This window comes from Tarenaya hassleriana, unplaced genomic scaffold, assembly GCF_000463585.1.
Source record: "Tarenaya hassleriana unplaced genomic scaffold, ASM46358v1 Cleome12, whole genome shotgun sequence".
In the NCBI taxonomy this organism is placed as follows: Eukaryota; Viridiplantae; Streptophyta; class Magnoliopsida; order Brassicales; family Cleomaceae; genus Tarenaya; species Tarenaya hassleriana.
This window is the reverse complement of record NW_010962392.1, coordinates 3,777,088-3,802,247: the sequence shown is the minus strand read 5'-3', so window position 1 is coordinate 3,802,247 and position 25,160 is coordinate 3,777,088. Positions and strand designations below refer to the sequence as shown.

At 36.1% G+C, this 25,160-nt stretch overlaps 6 protein-coding genes and 1 non-coding gene across 12 annotated transcripts in view; 3 read left to right on the top strand and 4 right to left on the bottom strand.

The window, feature by feature from the left end:
* Positions 1 to 882: 882 nt before the first annotated feature.
* Positions 883 to 7,230, bottom strand: LOC104806947. Of its 5 annotated transcripts, none has more exons than XM_019201677.1 (11): positions 6,809 to 7,230; positions 6,109 to 6,556; positions 4,442 to 5,593; positions 3,159 to 4,304; positions 2,967 to 3,008; positions 2,407 to 2,483; positions 2,138 to 2,222; positions 1,903 to 1,986; positions 1,715 to 1,816; positions 1,531 to 1,629; positions 883 to 1,316 (listed from the first exon to the last, which is right to left on the bottom strand). In XM_019201677.1, exons 1-11 carry the CDS (start codon positions 7,126 to 7,128, stop codon positions 1,158 to 1,160), a joined length of 3,714 nt encoding a protein of 1,237 aa, XP_019057222.1. In that variant the 5' UTR covers positions 7,129 to 7,230; the 3' UTR covers positions 883 to 1,157. The 5 variants fall into 5 exon arrangements, with proteins under 5 accessions (XP_019057222.1, XP_010530366.1, XP_019057221.1 ...); XM_010532064.2 differs by having other exon boundaries at positions 6,109 to 6,580; positions 6,836 to 7,230; XM_019201676.1 differs by lacking the exon at positions 6,809 to 7,230 and having other exon boundaries at positions 955 to 1,316; positions 4,442 to 5,546; positions 6,109 to 6,191.
* Positions 6,566 to 9,988, top strand: LOC104806948 (succinate dehydrogenase subunit 5, mitochondrial). 2 transcript variants are annotated; one of them, XM_010532066.2, is made up of 4 exons: positions 6,566 to 6,823; positions 9,150 to 9,307; positions 9,401 to 9,586; positions 9,754 to 9,988. In XM_010532066.2, the coding sequence occupies exons 1-4, from the start codon at positions 6,691 to 6,693 to the stop codon at positions 9,808 to 9,810; spliced, it is 534 nt and encodes a 177-aa protein (XP_010530368.1). In that variant the 5' UTR covers positions 6,566 to 6,690; the 3' UTR covers positions 9,811 to 9,988. The 2 variants fall into 2 exon arrangements, with proteins under 2 accessions (XP_010530368.1, XP_010530367.1); XM_010532065.1 differs by lacking the exon at positions 6,566 to 6,823 and adding an exon at positions 8,194 to 8,383 and having other exon boundaries at positions 8,997 to 9,307.
* Positions 9,989 to 10,037: 49 nt separating this feature from the next.
* LOC104806945 lies at positions 10,038 to 12,110 on the bottom strand. Its single transcript, XM_010532063.1, has 3 exons — positions 11,999 to 12,110; positions 11,061 to 11,246; positions 10,038 to 10,961 (listed from the first exon to the last, which is right to left on the bottom strand). The coding sequence occupies exons 2-3, from the start codon at positions 11,241 to 11,243 to the stop codon at positions 10,506 to 10,508; spliced, it is 639 nt and encodes a 212-aa protein (XP_010530365.1). The 5' UTR covers positions 11,244 to 11,246; positions 11,999 to 12,110; the 3' UTR covers positions 10,038 to 10,505.
* A 1,909-nt stretch (positions 12,111 to 14,019) lies between these two features.
* Positions 14,020 to 16,733, top strand: LOC104806944 (uncharacterized protein At1g01500-like). Its single transcript, XM_010532061.2, has 3 exons — positions 14,020 to 14,281; positions 14,662 to 15,458; positions 16,232 to 16,733. The coding sequence occupies exons 2-3, from the start codon at positions 14,760 to 14,762 to the stop codon at positions 16,463 to 16,465; spliced, it is 933 nt and encodes a 310-aa protein (XP_010530363.1). The 5' UTR covers positions 14,020 to 14,281; positions 14,662 to 14,759; the 3' UTR covers positions 16,466 to 16,733.
* Positions 16,734 to 16,738: 5 nt separating this feature from the next.
* Positions 16,739 to 16,810, top strand: TRNAE-UUC. Its single transcript has one exon. It is a non-coding gene; the product is annotated as a tRNA-Glu (tRNA).
* Positions 16,811 to 20,724: 3,914 nt separating this feature from the next.
* On the bottom strand, positions 20,725 to 22,108 carry LOC104806943 (BRI1 kinase inhibitor 1-like). Its single transcript, XM_010532060.2, has one exon. It carries the CDS (start codon positions 22,034 to 22,036, stop codon positions 20,954 to 20,956), a length of 1,083 nt encoding a protein of 360 aa, XP_010530362.1. The 5' UTR covers positions 22,037 to 22,108; the 3' UTR covers positions 20,725 to 20,953.
* A 2,257-nt stretch (positions 22,109 to 24,365) lies between these two features.
* LOC104807046 (pentatricopeptide repeat-containing protein At1g12300, mitochondrial-like) overlaps positions 24,366 to 25,160 on the bottom strand; it is a 3,679-nt gene continuing 2,884 nt past the window's right edge. The window contains exon 5 of the mRNA XM_019201652.1: positions 24,366 to 24,476. Coding sequence (XP_019057197.1) covers positions 24,366 to 24,476 — 111 coding nt within the window. The remainder of the gene's footprint in view (positions 24,477 to 25,160) is intronic.

Genomic DNA, 25,160 nt, shown 5'->3' with positions numbered 1-25,160 from the left:
ATATATATATACTAAATAAAATTTTGTTTTCCTTCAAAAAATACGATTAAATATTTGAATATCATTAAGAATATACAAAACAATCAAACATATTGCAGGGAAAAAATATGATTATTGAGTAGAATGAGAGGCATATATTGTTGTTTGTAAAAAATATACATATAAATCAGAAAGCGCATTGACAAGAGCTGAAGAGTATGGCTACAATGGCCACTGGGCCGAGACAGTGGTCGGTGGTTGTGGTTTGTGATTTGATTTTCATTTGCTTTTCGTATCATTTCCGGATTCCCTTTTGGCTTTTGCTTTTTTTTTTTCAATCTTTTTTTTAAATATACTAAGAAATTGTCTTCATGTCTGTATCATACTTTGATATATTTGGGTCTTTTCTCATAAGAGATTTGACATTATAATGAGATATCCCATCATAATTTTCTTATTTATTATTAAATTTTACATCTATGCAATGACTTCTACCGGTTTTCCCCTTGGCAATTTCACTTTAATTTACAAAAATCATATCATATGCTTGTTTTCTTTCTCTCATTTTCATCATCCTACGGTAAACCAAGAATTCAATAAGATTAATCTCTCGATTCTCTAAATTTGACGTTGTATCCACTGAGAGAACATAAAAAAATTTATATCTGAAGACTAAAAACGAAAAGTAAAAAGATGAACAAACAACATTGAAACACAATATTTGCACTAGTGATATCTTTACACAAATCAATTACTAAAAACGAAATATATTTAAGTTCAGGGGATAAATGTCAATAAAACCTAATCCACCCATTTTTTTTCGTCTCCGAAATTAAATGGAATAAGGTTAGAGGAAAATGCATAATACAACTTGGAACAAAAGATTAAGACAATGCAATCAAATCAAATCAAATGGGTTAACATATATATATATATATATATATATATATATATGGGTATAATACTTTGATAATATACACAAGAGGAGCCAAGGAAGGAACTGAAGATGCTCTGTTTATGTACAAAAAAGCAGATATCAGAGCCAATGAATCAATCAATTGCCACAACAAAACATTCTAAGTCGATTTTGGCAAACAAAAATAAAAACATTATGATTTTTGCCCATTAGATGAATCTGGATTTTCTATCTTGTGAGGAGTCTAATACCGAACAGGGAGTTAATCTTGTCTACCTGATTCTTCATTAACCCGAGACGGCCCACGAGATTGCGAACGTCGAGCCCTAAGCTTACGCAAGAACTGTAATGTCTCGGTGTAAGACGGATCAGACCGGCTCAGTGGTTTACATGAATTTATGTGGTCCGTCGACTCCAAAACCTGGTTCAGAGATTCATGTAAAATGGACAAGTCAATGGTCAATAAAACGAAAATTGAACTCGATCCAACGGTAGTTTCAATTAAAGAAATGGACCGTTTCTGCAACGGGAGGGTTCAGGGTTTACAGTTTAAGGTTTAGGATTTGAAGGAGAAGGGTGAGTGAGGAGATATTTATTTGTATCGGAATTTTTTTTACCCCGAAATGTATACTTACAACAAGTTCGCCGAATCCTGGATATGCAGATTCGATTGGTACAACCTCCATCCGAAAAGCCCATCCTCCATAGCCTTCGACGATTGGGGTTACTTTCGTCTACACTTAGACAGACATAATCGTCAAAAGTTTTCCGAGAAGAAATAATTTTCGATGGGTGAAAAAGAAATAGATTTCCACAAACCTCGCAGAAACTAAGGACATCGAGAATGCCTTTCTTGTGGAGCTGCCGAACAAAGTCATTGAGCTCCACTAGTCTTGGAGAACCACTTCTTAGCTCCCCAATCTATTATCACATAAATCGTTAATTAGAAATGGGGATTAGTGTATGAAAAAAAACGATTGAATTGGTTTGTATGGAGGAATACTAACAGATGGTGCTGGACGCAACACGAGACCCATTCGCCAGGGCATGTCAGCGAGCTTGCTGCCAAAATGTGGGCAGCTGTAAAATACCTGGAATCAAGGTAAAAAACAAGTGTTGAAATTATCACGGCCGATTCAATTGACTAAAAACAATAATAAAAGCATCAGTCGGTTCAAGAAGAATGTAATAAAAAGATACTAAAAACAATAATAAATCAACGGCCGGTGTGAATCAACTTACAACTCCAACGGTGTTGTTCACCAGTTTATCGAATTTTTCTTCCTTTGCTTTGTGTAGTATCTGCTTCACGACAAGGCCTCCCATACTGTAAAAAAAAAAAGAACTTTCCCGTTAAGAATTATTGATATTCAGTGAGTCAATGCCAAGATTCTAGTTTCAACTGATAGATGGTAATCAGTACATCCATGGCCGCTGACGATTATAACAACTAGACAGAGCTAGTATTAAAGAATACCCATTGGAAGGAGCCACAACAACAGAATTCAAACCTGTGAGTCACGAAAACAACAGGACGTTCCCCAATGCCAGCGGAAACAAGCTTTTCCAATAGCATGGAGCTGACTTCCTGCAAATTGACAATATATCCCACCAGTAATTGTTATTACTCTTTAATTCATTATGGGAACTTGAACGGTTAATAATATTTATAATCAGGTATAACAAAAGAAATGCACGCCATAAGACATAACCACGTGACCAACTCTCGACAACTTTTTTGAGGTGAACCACTATACTGGTTCAACAAAACCATGACAGTGGCAAATAAAAGGAACATAACGAAGAAAACTGAAATTATATTATGCCTTAATGTTTACAAAGAACGTAAGTACAAGAAAAAGCCCTCCACAAAATTCTAATGATCTCTATCAGATCATCTAGAATGTTAAGTCTAGGAATTTAATTAGTTAATTAACACTCTGGAATGTTCTAGCAAGCCATTTGTGTGTGTTCGACAGAGGAAAGTAACAAGTATTCATGTGTTTATACTAAATTACTACAAGAGTACCCATGTGAAGAACCCAAAAGTGTATTATGGTAAAGAAAATACCTGAAGAGGCAAGCTAGCTCCAGACCATTGCGTGAGGTTTGTCTGTATCAAAATGTAAACAGTAATCTAATGTCAAATCATCAATAAACAAGCTAGGAAAAACAAGTGTGAAATATTAAGATCTACCAAGCAGCTAAAACACTCCTGTTAGGAAGGCATCGGCTTGCAATATAGTGTGAAATTTAGACATACCTTGTATTTAATGGTAAACAAGCGAGCCTGAGGGAAATCATTGGAGAGCCACTCACCGGGCCAAAATGTTCCGAGCTTCCCTGCTTCCTGATCAATCTTCTCCACCAAACCAGACTTGGTAGAGGACTTGTCCTCAGCTATGCGCCAAGTTTTGAAGGGCCCTCCACGTAATCCATGGATAAAGATAACATCAAGCATAGGCTCATGCAAATGTGAAACACTACTAGAAGAATCAGCAGAACTTGACATATCACCAGCATCAAATACTCGATCTACAACTGTATCAGAACGGCTGGTTGATTCAGCATCACTAGGAGAAGATTCAGTCGTCTGATCGTTTTGATGTACTTTTTCAGGACATCTCCAATGGGGTAGTCCAGGATTAATTAGAAATATCATGTCACCATAGCGGGGACAATTACTACTCTTGTTTGATATGTCTGTCCTCGAAATGCCATCATTTCCAGAGTCATTACCATCGTGGTGATTGCAATATATATGTAACAGAGTAGCCTTTGCATAACTCTGTATCTTAAGGTCACCGCACCCTTGAATTTTCCCATTTGCACAATCATCAAGCCATTTGCACCATGTTTGATCAGCTAAAATGGCATCCTGTACTTCTGGAAGAAGTGAAAGAATGGTTAACAATCTAGCGGCATGCCTTCGAATGTGCGCACTAGCTGGGACTCTGACACTAGATGGATCCTGTGTCTTTACAACTTCAGATTCGTGAGGACTATTTGAAGCTCGTTCTCGTGCCTCAAGGGCTCTGGACGCATCATAAGCTTCTATGGCAGCTAGCTTCTCATAATCATCACATAACAGAAAGCGTCTTAGCAAACAGAGAATGCCAAAATCAACTATTTTTCTCTGACATACAGAATCTTCTGTACAGACCTCAGTCAGTGACTTGATTGCTTTAAGAGTCGCCAATGCAGAATCAGAGGCATTAAGTTTAGGGGGACTGTCTTTCTTTAAATTCTTAAGTGGACCTGCAAAAGGCTCAAGAAGGAGCAGATCTGCCAGTGCCAAGGTATCAATAGAATCTGTGACCGTACCCAGTTGAGCCATGGCAAGACCAACAACAGAGCTTGCTAGCTGATTGTTTGACAGAGTAGCAGAAGTAACTTTTGACTGATCTACCTGGATTTGACAAAATTAAAAGCTGTTATCGTTAAAAATACAAATAGAACAGATGTCCTTCAACTAATAACCATTTCCTGACCCACAAGATTATCTCTATTCTAACAATAAAGTCATAGACAAAACTTTATACACACCTTCATCTTCTCATTGTTAGGTAGGCTAGTTCCTTTAGTTGACGATGTTTTGCAGCAATTCAAAATCTCATTCATAGTGAGAGCTAACCACGCCTGAGAAATTGGCACAGAGTGTGGCCCATAATCCTCAAGAATGCGTGAAAGTATTCTTGTAGCTGAATCGTGGATAGTATCAGATGCAACTTTTCCAAGAACCCAAGAAAGTAATATACCAGACCATTTCTGACTCTCTTCAAGACTTAAATGCATGTCACCCGAACACAATAATTCTAGAGCCTTAGCCAAACTTTCCTGTACTGTTTTGTGCTTTCTCGTTCTCCTTGCGCTATCTCTCATCAGATGAAGACCCTTCTCCATCACCATCATCCGCGCTCGCTCACTTCGGTCAACGGATACTAAAAAGGCAGACAGTGCAACTTGAGCCAATGAGATATCCTCAGTTTTACTAGCATGTGAAACTGTGGCGAGTAAACTGGAACTCCAATCAGAAACAGAATCACTTAACGGGAGATCATGATCCTCCAATAACAGTCGAGCAACCAAACTCCCATGCCATTTCACAGTCCTCTCAGGTGCCATCAGAGCTGTCATGACAACTTGCCCATCACAATCAAGTTCTTGGATATGATATCGATTGGTACCTGAGGCCATTGCCCAGTTCGCCAATGCCCATGCAGCAAATGGCACCGCAACATGCTGACAATGCAAATCATCCCACAGGCCAGGAATCACGGCAGACGACAAATTTGCCTGTGATTGTGAATTATCATGTTTGCTTATCAATGCAAAACTTTTTGAAATTTCCTCTACACCGTTAGCGTCAGGGTTACCCAATGGGGCAAGCCCGCTAGTCCTTGATAGTCCGAGAACTGTAGTTCCTTCAAGGATTTTAATTCCAATTCCCTTCATTCCACCTCTTCCATCGTCATCATCATCATCATTATCCAGCTCATCAAAAAACACACCCCCTTCCTCAACCACTTGAATGGCTGCAGCAATATCTCGCATCTCAGCATTTCCCGGCAACGATGGCTTAAAAGACATTTTTTCTATGTTGTCACAGTTGGATGTGACGACATCCATTATGGCAGCCACAAGCATACTCCTACCTTTCAAAGAATCAGAAATATCGAATGAACTACGTCTTGAATGCTGCTCCCAAAGAAAAGCTAGATATCAATGGTAAAACAAAACTCAGAAGCATCAAAACATCAAAATCAGATGTGTTTGCAAAAGCACCTCCTATGTTAATAGTAATACAAATGAAAATTCTCCAAATTGACAATTGATAAAGAATCAAAGAGACATACAATTACAACACAATTGCACTGATTATATACTATTGTTGATCTTCACCCTATCTCTACAAAAAGCTTGAATTTTGTGAACTTGCACGGCTGTACAACAGCTCTTCCACATTTAAAAATACTCAGCTTCTCGTCTAGCACCTCGAAAACAAACATAAAGCGAAGCACTCAATCCTACGAATTATCCTTTCCGACACATTCCTTGGGCCTAGATTCCTATCACACTATCATCAATCTCCTTTCAATCGGACAGAAAACATCGTTTTACCAGAACATCTATCTAATAGATACGTTAACTGCTATTTCACTATGCATGTAACGCAATCGCCTCCTAAAACATGGGAAAACAAAATCACGCACCTTCTTCGTCTTTGGTTGGCACGAGAATATGAACTTCAGCAGGTTGGGGACCGCGTGAGGCCTTCCAAGAGCGTCCTTCCGAACATTCGGGTCGGCAATAAGGTATGCCAACGCCCTCGCCGCTTCGTCCCGAACCCCAATTCTGTCTAGGGGGACAGCCACCGTCTCCAACAACCAATCAACCACCGCACCACCGCCAGCTGCGACCAGAGCCTCCCTACGAGCACCACTCGCCGACGCAATGTCCGCAAGCAGAGCCGCTACACGCAGCTCGAATCCCACACGCACCTCATGGTTCGCCGACGATAGCACCGATCTTAGCGACTGCCACAGAACCGAAGCCGCAACACCTGTTTGCTTCGCATGGTGAATCACCCTCCGAAAGGAATCGCCGGATTTCTGAATCGCATGCTCGACGGACTCGTATACGCGGTGGTTTGATCCGTAACTCTCGTCTTTGTTTTCATTGTCATTGCAAAAGACTTGAAAATTATAGACTTATTGCGTCTTTTATGTGCACAAAAGTATGTGTTTGCTTCACAAGCTTGACGGTAATATGCAGATTACAAATCTCCTCGGGCCATGTATATCGGTAAGGTGCGTTGCTTCAGCGAAGACGTAGCTCACATGCCTGAGATAAAAGACTCTGATGTTCAGAATGCTTTCAAAGATCTGATGGCGGCGGGTTGGGCAGAGCTACCTGCTGCTGTCGCACATGAAGCGAAAGGAAGAGAAAACCGCCGCGTAGGCAATCGCGGTGGAGAGAGCGGCAAAGGATAAAGCAAAAACGGTTTTCCTCGAGGAGGAAGAAGATCGAACGGCGGAGATGGAGGAGTAAAGCGATGGCGGTTGCGACGGCGGAGGCGGAGGCGGAGGAGGAGACGGAGAGAGGTGAGGGTCGTTTCGGTTCGTGAAAGGGCTCGTGGTCGAGGAGCCATTGCTCGGCGGAGGAGAAGTGGAGAAGGATCGAGGTAGTCGGCGGAGATACAGTCGCCGAGGATTGAATCGGAGACGAAGCATTTTTTTTTTTTGCTTTTTTGGTATTTTGATTTTTTTTGGATCTGCGATATGTTCGGGTTTTTATGTTTTTTTTTCTTCTTCTGGGAATTGGATATGCGAAGACGACGGAGGGAAGATTCTAATTTCTATGGGGTTGCGTGCGTGAGAAAGGGAAGTGACCCAAAAATAATATATATCAATTACTTTTTCTACATAAATACACCTAGAGTTAAAAATTATTATACAAGATTAAAATATTTAAATTATAAAAATAATAACGTAACAACGGTTATTTTTATTTTAAAAGTTCTGCTTTATCATGTATATTTCAATTCCGTTGTTATTTAGTGAAAAATATGATAACATTTTAAAAAACGTGCATATTCCTTTGCGGTTCTTGTTGGGCAAATTGGAAATGCAATGCGAAATCAGCAGAGCTGAAGCTCTAAGTGGTGGTTTACGTGTCCCAAGAATAAGGATTGAGCCAATTTGTTATATATATATATATATATATATTGTCTAAATGTATTAAAAATTTATTAAATATCATCTCATTTTTTATAAACATAATTATAGAATATTCTATATAATATATTATATAACTCGATCATTTTTAATGAGAACAGAATTCGAGTAACCTTTCATACATATTTTGTGTAAAAATATTTTAAATATTTACAAAAAAAATATTGTCTAGTTCTTTCAGAATATAGTTAATGATGGATTATATATATATATATATATAATATAGAATTCTTTTTATAGAAATAAAATTTGATTAATCTCTTTCGTTAATAGATGTATTAAAAATTTATAAAAGATCGTGCAATTCTTTGGTCTAAACAAATATTATTGTGGATGGTTATATATAAATTATTGTATAACATGTATAAATGGACATGATTCTTCTTAGACAATGTAATTATAGATTGTTATATAATAGGTAATAAAAAAATGTAAAATGGCCCAATAGTGCACCCACTGAAACCTAATTCACTTCTGAATTAATGGGCCTAAATAAGGCCCATTAGAGCCCAAACCCGAAAACGCGTCACCTTCTGTGGTCGCCATCATCCGAAACGAGAAGCAAAACAGAAGTGCAAAGTTTTGGTCCAATCGAAAATGGTGGTTCTGAGATCTCTCCGCCGCTCTGCGGCCATCGCCGTATCTGCTCTCCGATCTTCCTCCGTGAATCAGCTCTCGCACCCCCGCTTCCTGTTTTCGCGGAGCTTCTTCGCCGGCGTTTCTTCATCTCCGTCCTCTCTAATCCCTTGTGGTAATCGAAAGTCCGTTTCGCTTTGATCTGTCTCGATAAGTCAAGCTGTTTCATCACTTGAATTTTTTCATTTCTCTGGGTTGTGTGGTCGTAGATTTAGATACGTTGATCCATATGATCGGTGTAGGACTTTTAGTCTTTGTTAGATTTGGTGTTCGAGTGAACACGATTGCTGGATCGGTCTCATTTTGCGCTCCCGCCTTTACGAATTATGGAAAAGAGATGCAAAAGTTGGTTATATCTTCTAGATATTTCTCCTGAAATGAAATTTATTTGGCAACTTGGACGATTTCTGTATATGCCGATTGTAGGTAAACTTTTGCGAACATGTTTTACCGCGGCTTATTTTCTCGATATCCTTGAATTCAAGGGGATATGTATTCCCCATATATCTTATAATGGAACATAGTGATCTTTTAATGGAAAATGTTCGTATGTAGCAGGGAAAGATGAGAGTTTTTGTACTGTGATTCAGCTGCTCTCTTGGTTTGATCCGTAACTCTCGTCTTTGTTTTCATTGTCATTGCAAAAGACTTGAAAATTATAGACTTATTGCGTCTTTTATGTGCACAAAAGTATGTGTTTGCTTCACAAGCTTGACGGTAATATGCAGATTACAAATCTCCTCGGGCCATGTATATCGGTAAGGTGCGTTGCTTCAGCGAAGACGTAGCTCACATGCCTGAGATAAAAGACTCTGATGTTCAGAATGCTTTCAAAGATCTGATGGCGGCGGGTTGGGCAGAGCTACCTGCTGCTGTCGCACATGAAGCGAAAAGCGCTTTGTCCAAGAACACAGATGACGAGGCGGGACAAGAGGCCTTGAAAAATGTCTTCCGAGCAGCCGAAGCTGTGGAGGAGTTTGGGGGAATTCTCACTTCCTTAAAAATGGCAATTGACGATAGCATCGGACTAAGCGGGGAGGTAAGGTGATTGTGCGGATTTGCTACACACTGATTTCTGGGTTGGTATTTTTCATTTCGGTTTTCTTATATTCGATATTTGATGCTTGTGCAGGATGTTAAACCTTTGCCAGATGATATAGCCAAGGCGCTACGCACTGTTTATCAACGCTATACTGTCTATCTGGACTCTTTTGGACCTGATGAAATCTACTTGAAGAAAAAAGTCGAGATGGAATTGGGGACAAAGATGATCCACTTGAAGATGAGATGCAGTGGGCTTGGTTCAGAGTGGGGAAAGGTAATATAGAAAAAAAATGTGTGTATATATATATATATATATATCTTCACGAGGCTTTTGGCAAACTAAGTGCATTTCCAATTTCCATGAAGGCATCTTAGGATAAATGAAGGCGCATATCATCAAACATGACAAGCTGAACCTTGTGGTTCTGTTTTATCATGCAGGTCACCGTTCTTGGAACCTCAGGGCTATCGGGATCTTATGTGGAGCAACGAGCTTAACGAGCAAAAAAGTGATCCGAAACGAGGGCAACTTCGATCTGTTGTCTATCGTGTTTTTTTTTTTTTTTTTTTTTTGTGTGCCTGGAAGCGTAAGGTCAGTTCATTTTCCCTTCCAAGTGACCTAGAGCTTAACATTGTTTTGAAAAATAAAATCGCAGCCCTGCAACGTTCCGTCCAATTCTTGGGCTTTGGTTTCTTACCGAGAAATCATCGGAATACAAGAACCCTTTTTGGTTTTTTTTTTTTTTTTTTTTTGTGTGTGCCTGGAAGCGTAAGGTCAGTTCATTTTCCCTTCCAAGTGACCTAGAGCTTAACATTGTTTTGAAAAATAAAATCGCAGCCCTGCAACGTTCCGTCCAATTCTTGGGCTTTGGTTTCTTACCGAGAAATCATCGGAATACAAGAACCCTAAAATTCAGGTCGAGGTAATAATACATTGTCACCGTATCAAACTAAGATTATTATCGTGGAGTAAACAAAAAACAAACTCAAAATATATATGGCAGATACTGAATAATAGAACTTCGAATAAAAAAAAAAAGAGCTCAAACTAAGCAGATAAACACTGTAAAACTCTGGTCACAATCCAATAATACATAAACATGTCAGATATTATTATTCATGGCCGTTTTTAATCAAATCCAAATGAAAAACAAAAGAAAGTGATGTTTTTTATTTTTTGAATATTATTATTATTAGATAAAAGGAGAAGCAGAAACCCTGTGACGTTTCCTCCAAGACCAAGACTCGGCAGGAGACTTGGGAAGAGGCGGAAGCAACACGGCTTTCCTGGCCAACCCGAAAGGCCATCCTTCACAGTGGCAGAACTCTTGAATCACAGATCTCTCCTTGAATTCCTTCAGATACATCTTCCATGGATTCTCGAACTCCATCATCATTAAGCTCGAGCAACACGATATCTCCGTCCTTGCTGACACGTACGCCTCTTTGCTCAGTCCACTCGAGCAACACTCGGAGAAACAGCTCCCCACTGAACAAAACTCACTTCCCTCTTCTTCCTCGTCTTCTTCTTTAATGGCGTCTTGGTCAGTGGAACCAGAAGGAGCCGCCCAAGAGAAGCTCTCAACGAGGGTTTTCGGCTTATGCCTTAGTTTCTCCATTGCCCGGTTTCTGATCTCCCAAACAACAACCTGAAAACAAGAGTTTTTAACACGATCACAGAGATGGGTTTTGTGTTAAATTGTTGTTTTATTGGAAAGAATGTTGATTGGAACACAAGAGAACAGCACTTCATGCTCGTTTCCGAAATCAGAGATGGGATTATCTTCATCTTCTTCTTCTTGAACAGACAGTGAAACCTTCCTCCCTTTGCATTTGCGACACTGCATGAATGCATCTCTTAACGCTGCAGCTATGTCCTTGCACCTCCGAGGAGGCTGCACTCTTCCTTCCTCGTTACAAAGTGTCGTCATTGGCTGCGCAATTCACTTCTAATTAGTCCAATACTTGAGCAACATATATATACATACATGATACATACATATATATATATATATATATATATATATATACGCACACACACACGTTGCATTTTTTGTTCAAAGACAAAGTGATGCATAATGACATTGCAACTAACATCACTAATATTCCATTTTAGAGCATCGATTGTGATTTTCTATCTACATTTTTTGCAATACCCATAAGGGAATCTCTCGGAAATTTCATATTTTACCCACTTTTTTTTTCTGATGAGTAATCTCATGTTAGTATGATCCAAATTAAAGAGATCATAACTCTGATAATAACAAAATTTTAAAATCATAATTAATTATCAAATAAAACGCTAATTCTACAAGACAATAGCATGTAAAACTATCCCAAAATAAGAGGGTTAAATAAAAAATATTATGGATATACTATAAATAAATAAATATATCTGGTTTCGTATTTCGATCATAAGTCCTGGCTTGAAGCACAAGACATGGTGACAGAAACTGAAGACAGTACACCAAACTTTTACCCATACTTCTGTCCAAAGTGCAATTAAAAAAAAAAAAGATACATATCTAACATTAGTTTCATACGCAAAGAGCAAAACCTTATAAAATTTCAATTTTGCCTTTTAACCGCAAATAGTTATAACTTCTATGTACAATTCAACAACTTGCACTTTCGAAAATGAAAATTTTGCATATCCAAACAAAAAGAGGAGATGGAGAAAACTTACCTATAAATTATTATTTTCGTTTTTGTTTTATTTTTCTCTCTTCCCTTGAGGATTCTGGTTAGGTTTTGGCATCAAGAAAATTAAAATCTCTCTCTGCTTTTTTTTTAAAAAATTATTATTATAGATATGATCTCTCATTGACCTCTGTCTTCTTCTTCTTCTTCTTCATGCCTTGATATTATGCATCTCTCAAATCCTTTCATAGGTCTAAAAATCTACAGAGACATTATTACATATGAAATGGCCCCACAAGCAATAATGACACCAAGAAAGCAAAACTCTTTTTTTTTTTTGTGCTGTTACTTTTTAATCTTTATTACAAAGAGACCCATTAAATGCCCTTTTGGTCTCTGCCTAATAATTATGACCACAAAAATCATGTGCTATTAGGCGTATCTCACATGCATTCATTATCCTCCATGGTCTAAATTGACCTAATGGCTAATTGATTTAATGAGCATTCGTCTGCGAATATTTCCGTAAAAGAATCTAAAATAAATGAACATTCATCTGCGAATGAATATTTCTGAAAAAAATAAATAAAAATATTTTCCATTTCATATAGGGAATCATGTATAAGAACACGTTTGAAATGAAAAGTAGTGAAATACTATTTCAAAAAAAAAAAAACTTTGTAATAGTTTTTTTCTTAACTAATAATGATGTTTTTTTAGAATTGTTTGGTGTGTTCCATATTATTATGGATATCCAAAAAGCCCATCTAAAAATTCAATATTAGGACACGCCACAGAAACATGGCCTGGTACCGGGCCTTATTGTGGGCCTGTTCAGGCCCAATAAAGCTGATTTCATTTATCGGATATTCATTTTATTGGAAAGCCAACCCATGAATGCAAGCAATTGCCACAAAATTAAAACCCAACAAGTATAGTCAGGCTACAGACCACTTGACCATACAAGCGAGGATGAATCATGAAGATTAAAACTTAAACCATTTATCGACAAAAATTAACGTCCTAATTTAGAAACAAAATGCAAGTTTTAATATTTTTTTTTTTTAAAGAATGGTGAGAGAATTTTTTGTACGGAAGGTTGTAACATTTTTTAAAATTTTAATGTATATTAATTGAGTTTTTTCCTTAGAAAAAAAAATCGTATAGTTTAATGAAGAGAGTTCAAAAACATGGCCACGTCGACAATGTGAAGCTGAAAACGACGTTTATGGGATGAAATAATAAAACCATAAAAAAAAAGTTCTAAATGGAGCTCGTTGTCGAGGAGTGGAATCTGATTTAACTTAGTTTTTGACGAATTGGTTTAGAATTTGCAATTCGTATAAGCAACCAACCATTTATTGAATTGCAAGCTTAATTCTAGTTTCTAATTTTCACCACTTGCTTTCTCTATTAATCTGACTAATTTATATATGTATATATATATATATTATTGTTAATGTGTAAATCAAAGTTTTATGTTGAATTTTTTAGTCTTTATAATTTATTTATTAAATTTAGAAAAAAAATAATTGTTTGTACATTTTTTTTGGACTTCGTGTCCATGATTGAGCTATACGATTTAAATTGAATTTCTTATTTTAAATATATTTATAATACAAAATGGTGTCTTCCAGAATTTAAAATCAATAAATTTATGGAAGTTTGGGCCCAAATGATCCTAACAAATATACTAAATCTAAATCTAAATGGACAAGGATGATAATTTGATGATGGTTGATATGTCATTTTGCGAAAAAAATATAGTCGACGGACCAATATCAGATATTTTCTTAAATATACACATCATTATAGAAAGAGTGTACAAATTATAAATGTAAAGTCGTACATTTCAAGTATTAAGTGGACCAAATACACCAACGTTCGGCACCTGCTTTGTAAGAAGCAAGAGGCTGCCACGTGGCTGAAGGATCCACCAGAAACGGCGTCGTATAGTATAGACCAAAAACAAACGGATAAGAGGATGAGATCGTGAAGACGGATTATGCATTTAAACACAGTTAGGGTAATTTTCTAACATTAAACCAAAAAAAAAGTAGCTATCTTTGCCTCAATCACAGTCTCATACTTATTTTTTTTTTTCTCTCGAAAAATTCCAAGAACAAATCCACCCCCAAGATTTTTTGGATTCTTATTCTCGCTGTCATTCGATTCCATCGTCAATCACTCTGATTTATTTCGCATCCTCGGAAGATTCTAGAATCAATCACTTGCCAAAAGCTCGTTCGTGGATTTTTGTTCTCTTTTGTCTGATTTAAGGCATAGCCCTTCAATTTCGGACCCCGGTTTTGCATGGAAAATTTCCTGGGTAAGATCGCTTGTTCTTCTGTGTTTTTTCTTCGAGGTCTCTGTGTTTCTGTGGTCCGAAGATTTTTTTATTGAAAGTATTGTCCGAAGGTTTCGCTTGGATGATGTCTCGATCCTGTTCTATTTTGTCTTCGTTGGTCTCCTGTTAAGAATTTGATCAATTTGAATATTTCTTTTTTCGTAATTGACAGAACCTTGTTTCCACGTTCAGTTGATCTTCAATGCTTCGCATTTCTACGATACCCAGATAGCAAAAATAGTCTCTTTTTTTTTTCTTTTGTATCTGTGGAAATTCTCCAATTCTGTTCATGTTGTGGAAACAAATGAGCAGCTGAATATGATAATCTAATGTTTAATTTTGTTCATCTTGCTCTGAAACAGTTTTTCCGTTCGATTTCGGACAGGAGTTTTGCATCTTTTCCTCTGCGAGTTCTGTAAGTAATCCGCAGCTTGAGTGGGGAATTTGAGTTTCTTGAACAATGGAGGAACCTTCTGAAGCGCCCTACAATGGCAGAACCGCTGATTCTAGACTTCAGATTGTTAAGTATTCCCCTTATAACCCCTGTGATAGGTTTTCACTGCCATGGCTTGATTTGAGATTGTTCTATGTGAGGATAAGCAATTTCTTGGTAGATGAATCTGCTACGCCTACGGTTCTCACTCTCAACCATGTTCCTCTAAGTCCAGACACCCTTTTGGAAATCAATGGCGTTAGATGTAACATTTACTCTGAAGGAGTGTCTTCTGTTCTTAGGAGAGATCGGGCCGATAAGAAGTCTGAGGAGGCCACCTTCGTTGCAACCGATAGTATCAGATTGAGTGGCGATGCGAGGTTTGAGGTTTATGATAAAGGGGATTTGATCTTGTCTGGAGCTTTGGAAATATGTAGTGGCAATGGATCTGAGAGTAATGCCAAGAATTGGAGTATGAGCTGCGAAACGGAGATTAGGGCTGGGAGCGGTTTCTTGAAGAGAAAACAGATTATGGGTCCTGAATCATTGTTACCGACAATCGAGGTTTATGTCGCTGGATGTTTCTCGGGAAAGCCAGTTATCTTAACTAAGACTATGCAGCTTGGTTTCAAGAAGAAACAGGGTAAGAAGGGCACTCTTGACGCAATCCCGGAGAATGATATCGGTGAGACGGAGAAAATCCGGTCAGCTGGGGTCGATCTACAGGTGCGTTTCTGACTTAAAAACTAAAAATTGAAGTTTTCGTTTCAATTCTTGTACTAAGTAGCACATTTCAAGTTTATTTTAATTCTTTTACATGTTTCATGAGTTCGACATCTTGCATCATGTGTTCAATCCTTACATGTCCGTCTTAGAGGATGATATGGAAGATGGTAAGCTAAAGCTTGGTAGAATTGACTTGTGAAGTAGGAAAGACAAAGTTCTTAAGCATCCGAAACTTGGGATGATACTCAATTGCCCTTTTCTCGCCATTCCGCAATTCTTTTGCCTTGTTTCAAAAGAGATCTATCAGACATTATCCTCAGCCTGTTGGATTTGAGACATTTTGTGGGTTGTGTTGTTCAAGTTCTCTTGCTTTCCTGATTGAAGTCCAAATCTTGAATTCTCCGCCACAAATGTCAATATCTGCCTAAACAAGGATAGATCGAAACGAATTTGGTGACTTGTACGGAGAAATGGTAAATGCCCATGTGAGGTTTGATTGAGACAAGAAGAAACTTATGCGAGGTATTCACATGGCTAAGTTCTTTGTCCCCACACCTTACATGTTGTGCCCATTTCATTTATTACATTCAAAATGTAGTTCTTGAAAGCATTTAACACAAACCCGTATGATACTGTGTTCTGTTTACCTGTTCTTGTGTCTTAGAATCTCAAACTTTAATCGATTTCTGATGTAGAAAGAGCAAATGAGTCCTTGTTTATTTGCGAGTGTTGATGTCTACTTTCGTTTTTCTTTGTTCGATCTTCAATGGCAGATGGAAGAGTACGGTGATCGAAAACAAGAATACGAAGGAGAATACGGGAACATGGAGTGGAGGAGGATGCAATACATGGAAGGTGAGGACGGTGAGATGTCATGGTTCAATGCCGGCGTGAGAGTTGGAGTTGGAATAGGGCTTGGCATTTGCGTTGGTGTGGGTATTGGAGTCGGTCTCTTGGTTCGTACGTACAAATCCACCACTCGAAGTTTCAGAAGACGCCTTCTCTGAGCAGTTTTTGTTGTTAATCCACCATTATAATACTATACACTATAGATACATGTGTGTGTGTGTGTGTATAGGCAGGGATATCATATGGGTTTCACATTTTGTATTGTTTACTTGATCTAAGTTTGTCATACTCTGTGGTTGTGGAATCCAGGAATTGTTGTTTCAGATGGTGACAATCTGAACCAAACCTAAGTGTGTCCGATGCACTATATAGGTGTGTGTGGATATATGGGAATTTTTCAATATAGTTGTGTATGATTAATATTAATAATATCCGTTGTCGTCCAGCGGTTAGGATATCTGGCTTTCACCCAGGAGACCCGGGTTCGATTCCCGGCAACGGAATTTCTTTTTCCCATTATCTTGGATCAAGACGCTGTCGTTTTGAAGCTTTCTTAATCGTTGATCTAAACGGCGTTTTTGTGACTTTTTCCTATGCGATCTAAAAATGTTTTAAGAAATCGCTTTTTCTGAATCCTTATAGCCATGATTAAGGAAGTGCCTCCTCTTACCTCTCAAATTCCTTGGTTCTGTGTTGTTTTTGTCACTCGAGGGAGAAAAAAAATGAAATAGTGATATCGTTGTCACGTGTTCGAATCCTGAAAACAGTCTCTTGTAGAATATATTACGAGATATTATCCAATCTCGGATCCTTTTTTAGTGGGCATCCGAATATTATATATCCAATATAATTTCTGGATATACCCGAACTTGAATAAAAGTGCAAAGTTTACGAAATTTTCAAAATATATATCATATTCAAGAGTTGATTCGTTATGAGTGCCGAAAAATTTTGGGTCTTCGAATCCAAAACGAAATTTCAATTGATTTCGGTAGGTTTGTAATATCCCTCACTTCTAGGGGCAAAAATGTCATTTAATTGTTCATTCCTGGAAAGGGGTCTTCGCCCCTTTTTTTTTTTTTTTTTTTAAAGATTTGCATCTAACCTCAAGTCGATTTTTTAAATCCATTTTTACAAAAATAGAATAGAGTAAAATCATAAAATTATAATATTAATACTCTTATAAGATTGATCTCACATAAAATCTGAAAATCGAGATTGCAGGCTGATTAGTGGAAGCAGCATGTGAGATTCGGGGCATAGGAGACCCTTCTTGCCCCCTAATGGAATTTGATAATGTAATGCAATAATATGCTTCATGCGATGTTTGCAATGAGGTATGAGACACATATATCATCAAAATAAATAAACAAATATGGTTATGGAAAGATGTCAATTTATTTGAACGCATATAAATTATAAATACAAAATCAATTGAGAAATCATCCCCTCTTTTATTCGTCGTTGCATGTCCCGTCGTGGAATCAAATCGTTTTTGGGGCGAGTTGTTTAAGTTTTTTGGATCCATCTAAAAATATAGACGAGCCAGTCAAGTCCGTTACGAGTCAGCTCATAAGTTTTTTTTTTTTATTTTATTTAATATTATACCATGAATTATTTTAATTTCATAATGTTCTAATGTAGTTGGACAATAGTTCTATAAAAACTGTTCTTTCAAAATTAGATCGGATTTCGGCATCCGAAATTTTTATGAAATTTGAAAAAAAAAATATTCTATACATTTTTATGCGTATATGTTTAAGCACATTAGATGGTAACGCAACTCGAAATATTTTTTACACATCTATATATTCTTTTACATATATACATACACATATATATATATATATATTATTTTTCTAATTAGATGAAAATATGTAGAGGGGAAGCTTGGTTCAACTTGATAATGTAATAGATATATATTATATTTATTAATTATAATTATAAAATACATTTTGATTCCCCCTTGCAGTTTCGTGAGTTATAATCAATAGGTCTTTTCGTGTTGACTTGGTCAAAGTCACATTATTAAATTTCTAGTTTTTTTTTTTCGTGACCACTCTATGATTGGATTCGGATGGATATTGTCCATTAAATCATTTGTATGCTTTATGTGATGTGGAACTTTAATACCCATATTTAATTGATATCTATTTTAATTAAAATAAACATATTTTGAATTTAAATTTTGGAAAATAATTCGAAGCTTGGCCAACTGAACCAATAGAGTCCACGTAAAATGTAAAAAAACAAAATTTACAGTATGGATAATTCATGACACAATTAGCTAGTTTAAATTAGCAATGGTACGACATAATTAAAATTCTGTCACTATTACATTAATTAATTAGTTAATTATCTCGCCTACGTTCCCTATAAAAGATTCTAAGTGCCATAAAAGATCCAAACACATTCATACAAAATATCATTTTCAGTACTGTGAGACTGAACTCACATGTTTTGAGGAGATGGGGAGAGAGATTCATTCCAAAGCTATTTATTTCTATTTAATATATTTTTGTTTTTATCAAATCGCAAAATATTATTGTTTTAATAATTTATTACAAAGAATAATTTAAAAGTTATGTTATTTTTAAAGTAAAACTAAATAGGACGGTGGAATTAGAGTAAGATGGTTAACAATCCAAAGACCAACATTACAACATTTTCACATTGCGAAGATTTTATTTTCATTGTACTATCTGTTAGCCTATCAGTGCTTTACGACGATTTATATAATTAATTAATGATGCTTAATGGAAATGTCCGGTTTTAAGCTATTTCACTGTTTGCTTTCGTTCATTCGTTCGAACTAATTAACATATATTTTTGCCTCTTTTCGTCAATCGGTAGATATATGAAATTCAATTAACGCAAATAAGACATTTTTTGGCATTAACTAGTGAAAAATCAGATGAAAAGCATAATCTAGAGGAAATAAGAATGGACATAAAAGAGAGAGATGTTTGAAATCTCCTTTATTTCAACACCAAATTTCCACCCATATGATTTAGGGTGCAGCGTCAAGGGTCCGAACCGGAAGCCAGAAATTTTATTATTTATGGTCGAATACCAAATTTTAAGCTATCCCACGGAATATCGAATCTCGGGGTTATCGATATGAATTTTTGTGGAATAAAATTAAGTGATAAAATTCAGATCGTAAAATTGTTTTTATATATATAAATTATGAATGTTTTGTCATAAATCCAAATATATATATATATATATATATATATATATACTGTTATTTGATTTGGAAAGAACGTTTTCATTCAGTGGTTTAGTGTTGTGTCATTTGGGTTATATATGTCATTTAGGAAGTTATATGGTCATGGGCGAAACATTTTGTTATTTTTGGGTGTGAATTGTGAAATGCAGTTTGTCCTCTTGTCAAGGCGTAGACGTGTACATGAAACATATTATGACATGGGCGGTTGTTATACAAATGACGGTAGATCCACAAGCTATTTATTCTTTCGATATTGAACCCAAACTTTTAATTTTGAAGGATTTTGTCCTAATTACCTCATTCCCATCATGACATGGGTGGTTGCTATACATAGACAAATTTATTGCATAAAATGCATAATGTTTTCGTGTGAGATAATGGGAACTTGCATGTTTGTTGTAACTGTGAAATTTTAACAATATATATTATAATTTTGAAGAAAAATCAAAATATAGATTAGAGTTAAATAATAACAAAACAAATAAAATATATAATCCATGTGGTCATATAACTCTTTTTTTTAACCAGAAACGCTGATTTTCACTTAAAAATTTAACCAAAATAGCTAATTTTATTTAATAAAAAACAGATCTCATCTCAATTCCATTTGGTAAAATAGTGTGGTTGAGACTTGAGAGTTTGAAAATCAAATGTTCAAGATATTGTATATTTTGCAAGAATTGTAGCAATTGTTTTGTGCGAACTGATTTTTAGGTTATTCGCGATATATATATATATATATCCCAAATTACTCGAATATCAACTTTTTTGGGATAAATTCAAGATAATTAGATCGTCGGATTTAGAGTTTTGGGTTATTTTACCATAATATAGAGTCGTATAATAAATAGTGTGCAGTATCATTTGGACATGGTGTAGTAGTTAAAAGACCCATAATTCTCTAAGAGGTCATGAGTTCGATTCCAGTTTAAAGTTAGTCTATCATCTTTTGGGTGATTTACTTGTTTCACGTGGTTTGCAGACTATTACGTGGAACCAAATGGTTTATCACCTTGATCCCTTGATCCGCCGAACGGAGTTTGTGCCGTTATATAAAAAAAAAAATCGTGTGCTCTTTCCACCGAGAAATCTTTGACGCATGCAGCATCTTTTATTGACCCTTAATATTTTTTCCGAATTGATTACATCAAATAAACCGAATGTCATCAACCTACGAAGATTCGGAAACAAAAAAGAAACTATAAAAGTGACGTCGATTGCAACAAATATGTATCCTTTCTCTCTTAATTATTAATGAATCATACAATAAAAAACACTACATGCACACCTTAACTCCTTTCTATACACTATAAAATATAAATATATATAATCCTTTTTACTCTGCGATAATTCTCCCACCAAGTGACACAGACAAATTTTTTTCAAAAAAACAGTAGAGTAATTTCCAGAATCCTTAATTATTAACCTTATTATTATCATCACGATCAGGGGCATTGGAGTTCTTACAATGAGCAATGGCGGCTTGAATGGCGGCCTGCAACTCCTCCATCGTACTGTCGCTCGAAGACGAACAAGAATTGGAAGAGCTCGTCGTCGAAATCCCTCGAAGATGTCCACTGTTCGTCGGCGAAGTCCTCATCGAAGCCGGAGCCGAAAACTCACCTATTCTCCTTCTTCCTCTCAAATCTTTTCTCCTGCCGCCATTGATATTGTATCCACTGTTGTCGTTTTTTGTTCTTGAATTCGTCATCACGGCGCTTGCGGATGAGAATGAATACGCTTGCCTCCTCCTCATCATGAACTGCGTGCGGTTTTCTCGCCTATGGAACAACATTCTTATGTACTTCTTTAGAGCGTGGCTCAAGTCTAAGCTCACAAGCTTCATCTTCTTCTTCTTCTGCTGCTTCGTTTTGTTTTCCTCTCCTTCTTGTTCGTCATCTCGATCCTTATCTTCGAACCCTTTTCTCCATTTTGATAGATTGAATAGTGAAAAAGATCTAATGGGTTTGTTCTTTCCTCGATTCGTGCCGTGTCGATTCGTGCCTTCGAAAACGCCTGTTTTGTGGCCGTTTTCGATGATGTTGCTCGTGCTCTTTGTTATTAAACTACTGCTTCCGCTGCTGTTGTTGTTGTCCGTTGTTATCGTGTCGTGACTTAGAGTGGGCTTGTCGTGTAATATGTCTTTGACAGGGAGGGCAAAACCGTCCAATGAGCCTGTCGAAGTCCGGGGAGAGATGGGGATGTGAGAGAGGAGATGGAGAGGAAGGAGATGGCCGTGGAAGAAGATGTCGTCGGCCGGAGACAAGTCGACGGCGAAAGGGTCCGTGGACGACGTCGTTTTGGAGGTGGTTCTGAGATGATTAGGGTTCGGTTTCGAGCATGAAGAAGGGAGAGGTTGGAGAGAGATGGCGAAAGAGAACTCATGAGAAGGAGACGAAGAAGTCGACGATGGTGAAGCTTCTTGTTTAGGGTTTTTCTTTCCGGTAGGAGTTTGAGTATTGATGGTTCTGCTCTTTTCCTGGGTATGGGTTTCCATGGTGATTGAATAAAGAGGATAAGAAAAAAAAGGGTTTTGTGATGATCAAAGGATATGACGATTTAATAATAATAATAATAATAATAATAATAATAATAATAATAATAATATCATCGTCGTTATTATTATCTTTGAAATATTTGAACGTGTGTATATGGGTTGTTTTCGGTTTTCTGTAAAGTTTTGAATATGACAAATCTTATTGAGGAGAAGATAAGGAAGACGTGGAGAGAGACGAGGGGAGAGAGAGAGAGAGAGAGAGAGAGAGAGAGAGAGAGAGAGAGAGAGAGAGGTTTAATAGATAACATTATATATCATCGAAATACATCACGGTTACTTCACACATTCGATTCATGCATATGTATAACACACACACATATATAAGCACCATATCATTTTTAATCTTTTGTTATTGGAGATTTCGATAAACGTAATCAATCTAAATCATAGACATTTTCAATCGTTGATTCATTGCAAAATAAAATTTAATTCAGTGTATTAGACTTTAGAATTACTCCGTCTATTTCAATATAATTGTTGTTTTAGGTTTTTTACAGTTTTTAAGATTTTTTTAAAAAAATCATATATACCTTTATTAAATCATATTCATATTATTAAAGTTTGATATTTTTAATTAAAGATAAAATTGAAAGTTTTTATTAAAAATTACCTAGAAAATATAAGATGACAACTATTTAGAAACAACAAATAATCTCTAAAATCACAAAAATTTTGAGACGTACTGTCTAATTCTTTTTTTTTTGTTATTTGAACTGTTTTATCTAATAGTTAGACAATAATTAGAACAATATAAAATAACTGTAATTAATTGTAATCTAAGTGTCGCTTACGACTTAATGCAAAATCGAAGTTTAAAAAAAAAAAAACAAAGTGGGACTGTGGGGCCAGAAAAAAAATTCTATAAACAGCTGGATAGGTTTGGAGTCATTTGATTGGGGAAATAAATTTTTTTTAAAAAAGGAAGAAAAATATATCAAAAAGACAAATGAGAAACGTTGTCTTTTGGACACACGTGGTTTTATTATTATTTTTTAAATCCAAAAAAGACAAATGAGAGGCGTTTTTACCCAATCTATTACCCCGAAAAAGATATGTTACTTTTTTTTTTTGGTCATACAAAGTTACAAACTATACTACTTGCATATCGAACGAAAAGGGAACGCATGTCCATAGGCGTTGATTTATATATAAACTGTCTGTCACATAATATATATAGAAAAATTATATTATGGAATTTACATATACTCTTTTTTGGTAAAGGTGGAATTTACATATTCGAAAAGCTATAATACTCAAAGAAAATAAAAAAAGATTTCCTTTTAATTCTATTTTTATTTTTTATTTTTTCATGTATTAAAATATCTAAAATCAAATTTTATTCAAATGTTTAAAACTTATCCAAAAAATTATCCGAGGAAACTGAACGATACAATCCAGCTCCTTTCAAGGCAGAGATTGCATCCCTTGCCTACATTAGCTCTTTTATTTTTCAATTAATTTAAATACGATTATATATTATTATTATTCGATATAATTCAGTATATATTATAATATTGATTCATAATAAACCGGTCGATTTGAATGGTCCACACAGTTTGGGTTTGGGGAGGTGTCCACACAGTCGCACACGTGGACGAAGTGGTCCTTCCACTTTTTTTGTTTGCTCAGTTTAGTTTGTCTCTTTTCAATCATGGGTTCATTATTCAGCTCGAGAAAAAAAATGTACAATCATTTTATTTAATTTAAATTCGGAATTTCTCTATAAATATCTAATCAACTTTGCTGTACAATGAAACATTCTAAAAACCCGTAAATATTTATGACGCGGACCATAGCTTTACTATCAGTCATTTAATATTTTTATTTAAAATTTTATAAAAAATATTTTTTTAAAATTAAGCAAATGGGGCATGGGACCCCATACATTTACAAATGAGTCCGCCCTGTTCTAAAATCTGTTAAAAAAACGGTACACATGTTAACTTTTCTAGTTATAGTGAGAGCCAAAAAATATGCATAATTAATTTTACATTTTAAATTCGAAATATATATATAGATAGTTTTGGATCAAAAAGAATAATTAAGACGAAAATTGAGTTAAGTGCAGCCATTGTGATCAAATTTGGATAATTCAACCGATAAAATTAGGACGAATTCGAACTTTCAATTTGGAAAAGAGATATATATTCCAAATCATATTACTAATTTTCGATCCGATATTGATCTCTCGGTGCATTACACTCGATTACAAAAAAAAAAAACTGACAGGTTGTAAGTTTGTTTTGCTTTGGGTAGCTGAAGAAATTCTTCAATGACATTCTCCGTTGTACTCAGGCTGGAGGCATTGGCAAATTCTCAGAGGAATTGGGAAAAGTTCAATCACTGCCTTAAGAGGGATTTCTTCAGTTGGATCAACTGCCTAAGAGATTTTTGAACTGCACCACCAGAAAGGGGAAATACTATCAGATGCCATTGTGAGCATAATCAATTGCAGAAGAGAAAGTTAGAAACCACTAAAAACAATCGGATAACTCTACTCTTTGTGCAGAAGCCAACCAAAAAGAGATAAACTATGCATTAGCTCTGTCCAATTTTAGACAAAAACATCGTCCACAAGACAGCAGAGATACCAAACACTTCAACTACCGAAAAGAACTCAGCTACTTGTTGCCTTTCTAGAATAAACAAGAACTCAGCTACGACCAATTTCCAAAACTGTTTCCAATGTTTCCATGCATTGCAAAGGATGGCAGATGATATGCACAGCTGACCCGATATGAAAATATCCATAGACCCACAAACTAAGGGTTGTATCAATATGTGGTTCTGATGTAAATTTAAACAGCTAAAAAGTCCTAAACTCAGAACATAAGAAGAACTCACCTCGTTGTTTGTCACATGACCTCCATGACCGAAAGCAACCTCCACGTTACAGCTCATCGAGAAAGAAGAACCAAAAAACTTTTCTCCAATCTCCCGTCCGATAACATATCAACAACCATTTCCACGGTTGAAACATCTGATGAAAAACCGCAGCTTCTCATTTCCCGAATAAGCTCGATAACAGTTGCAACATGGCCACCTTTGAGATGACCTCGGATCA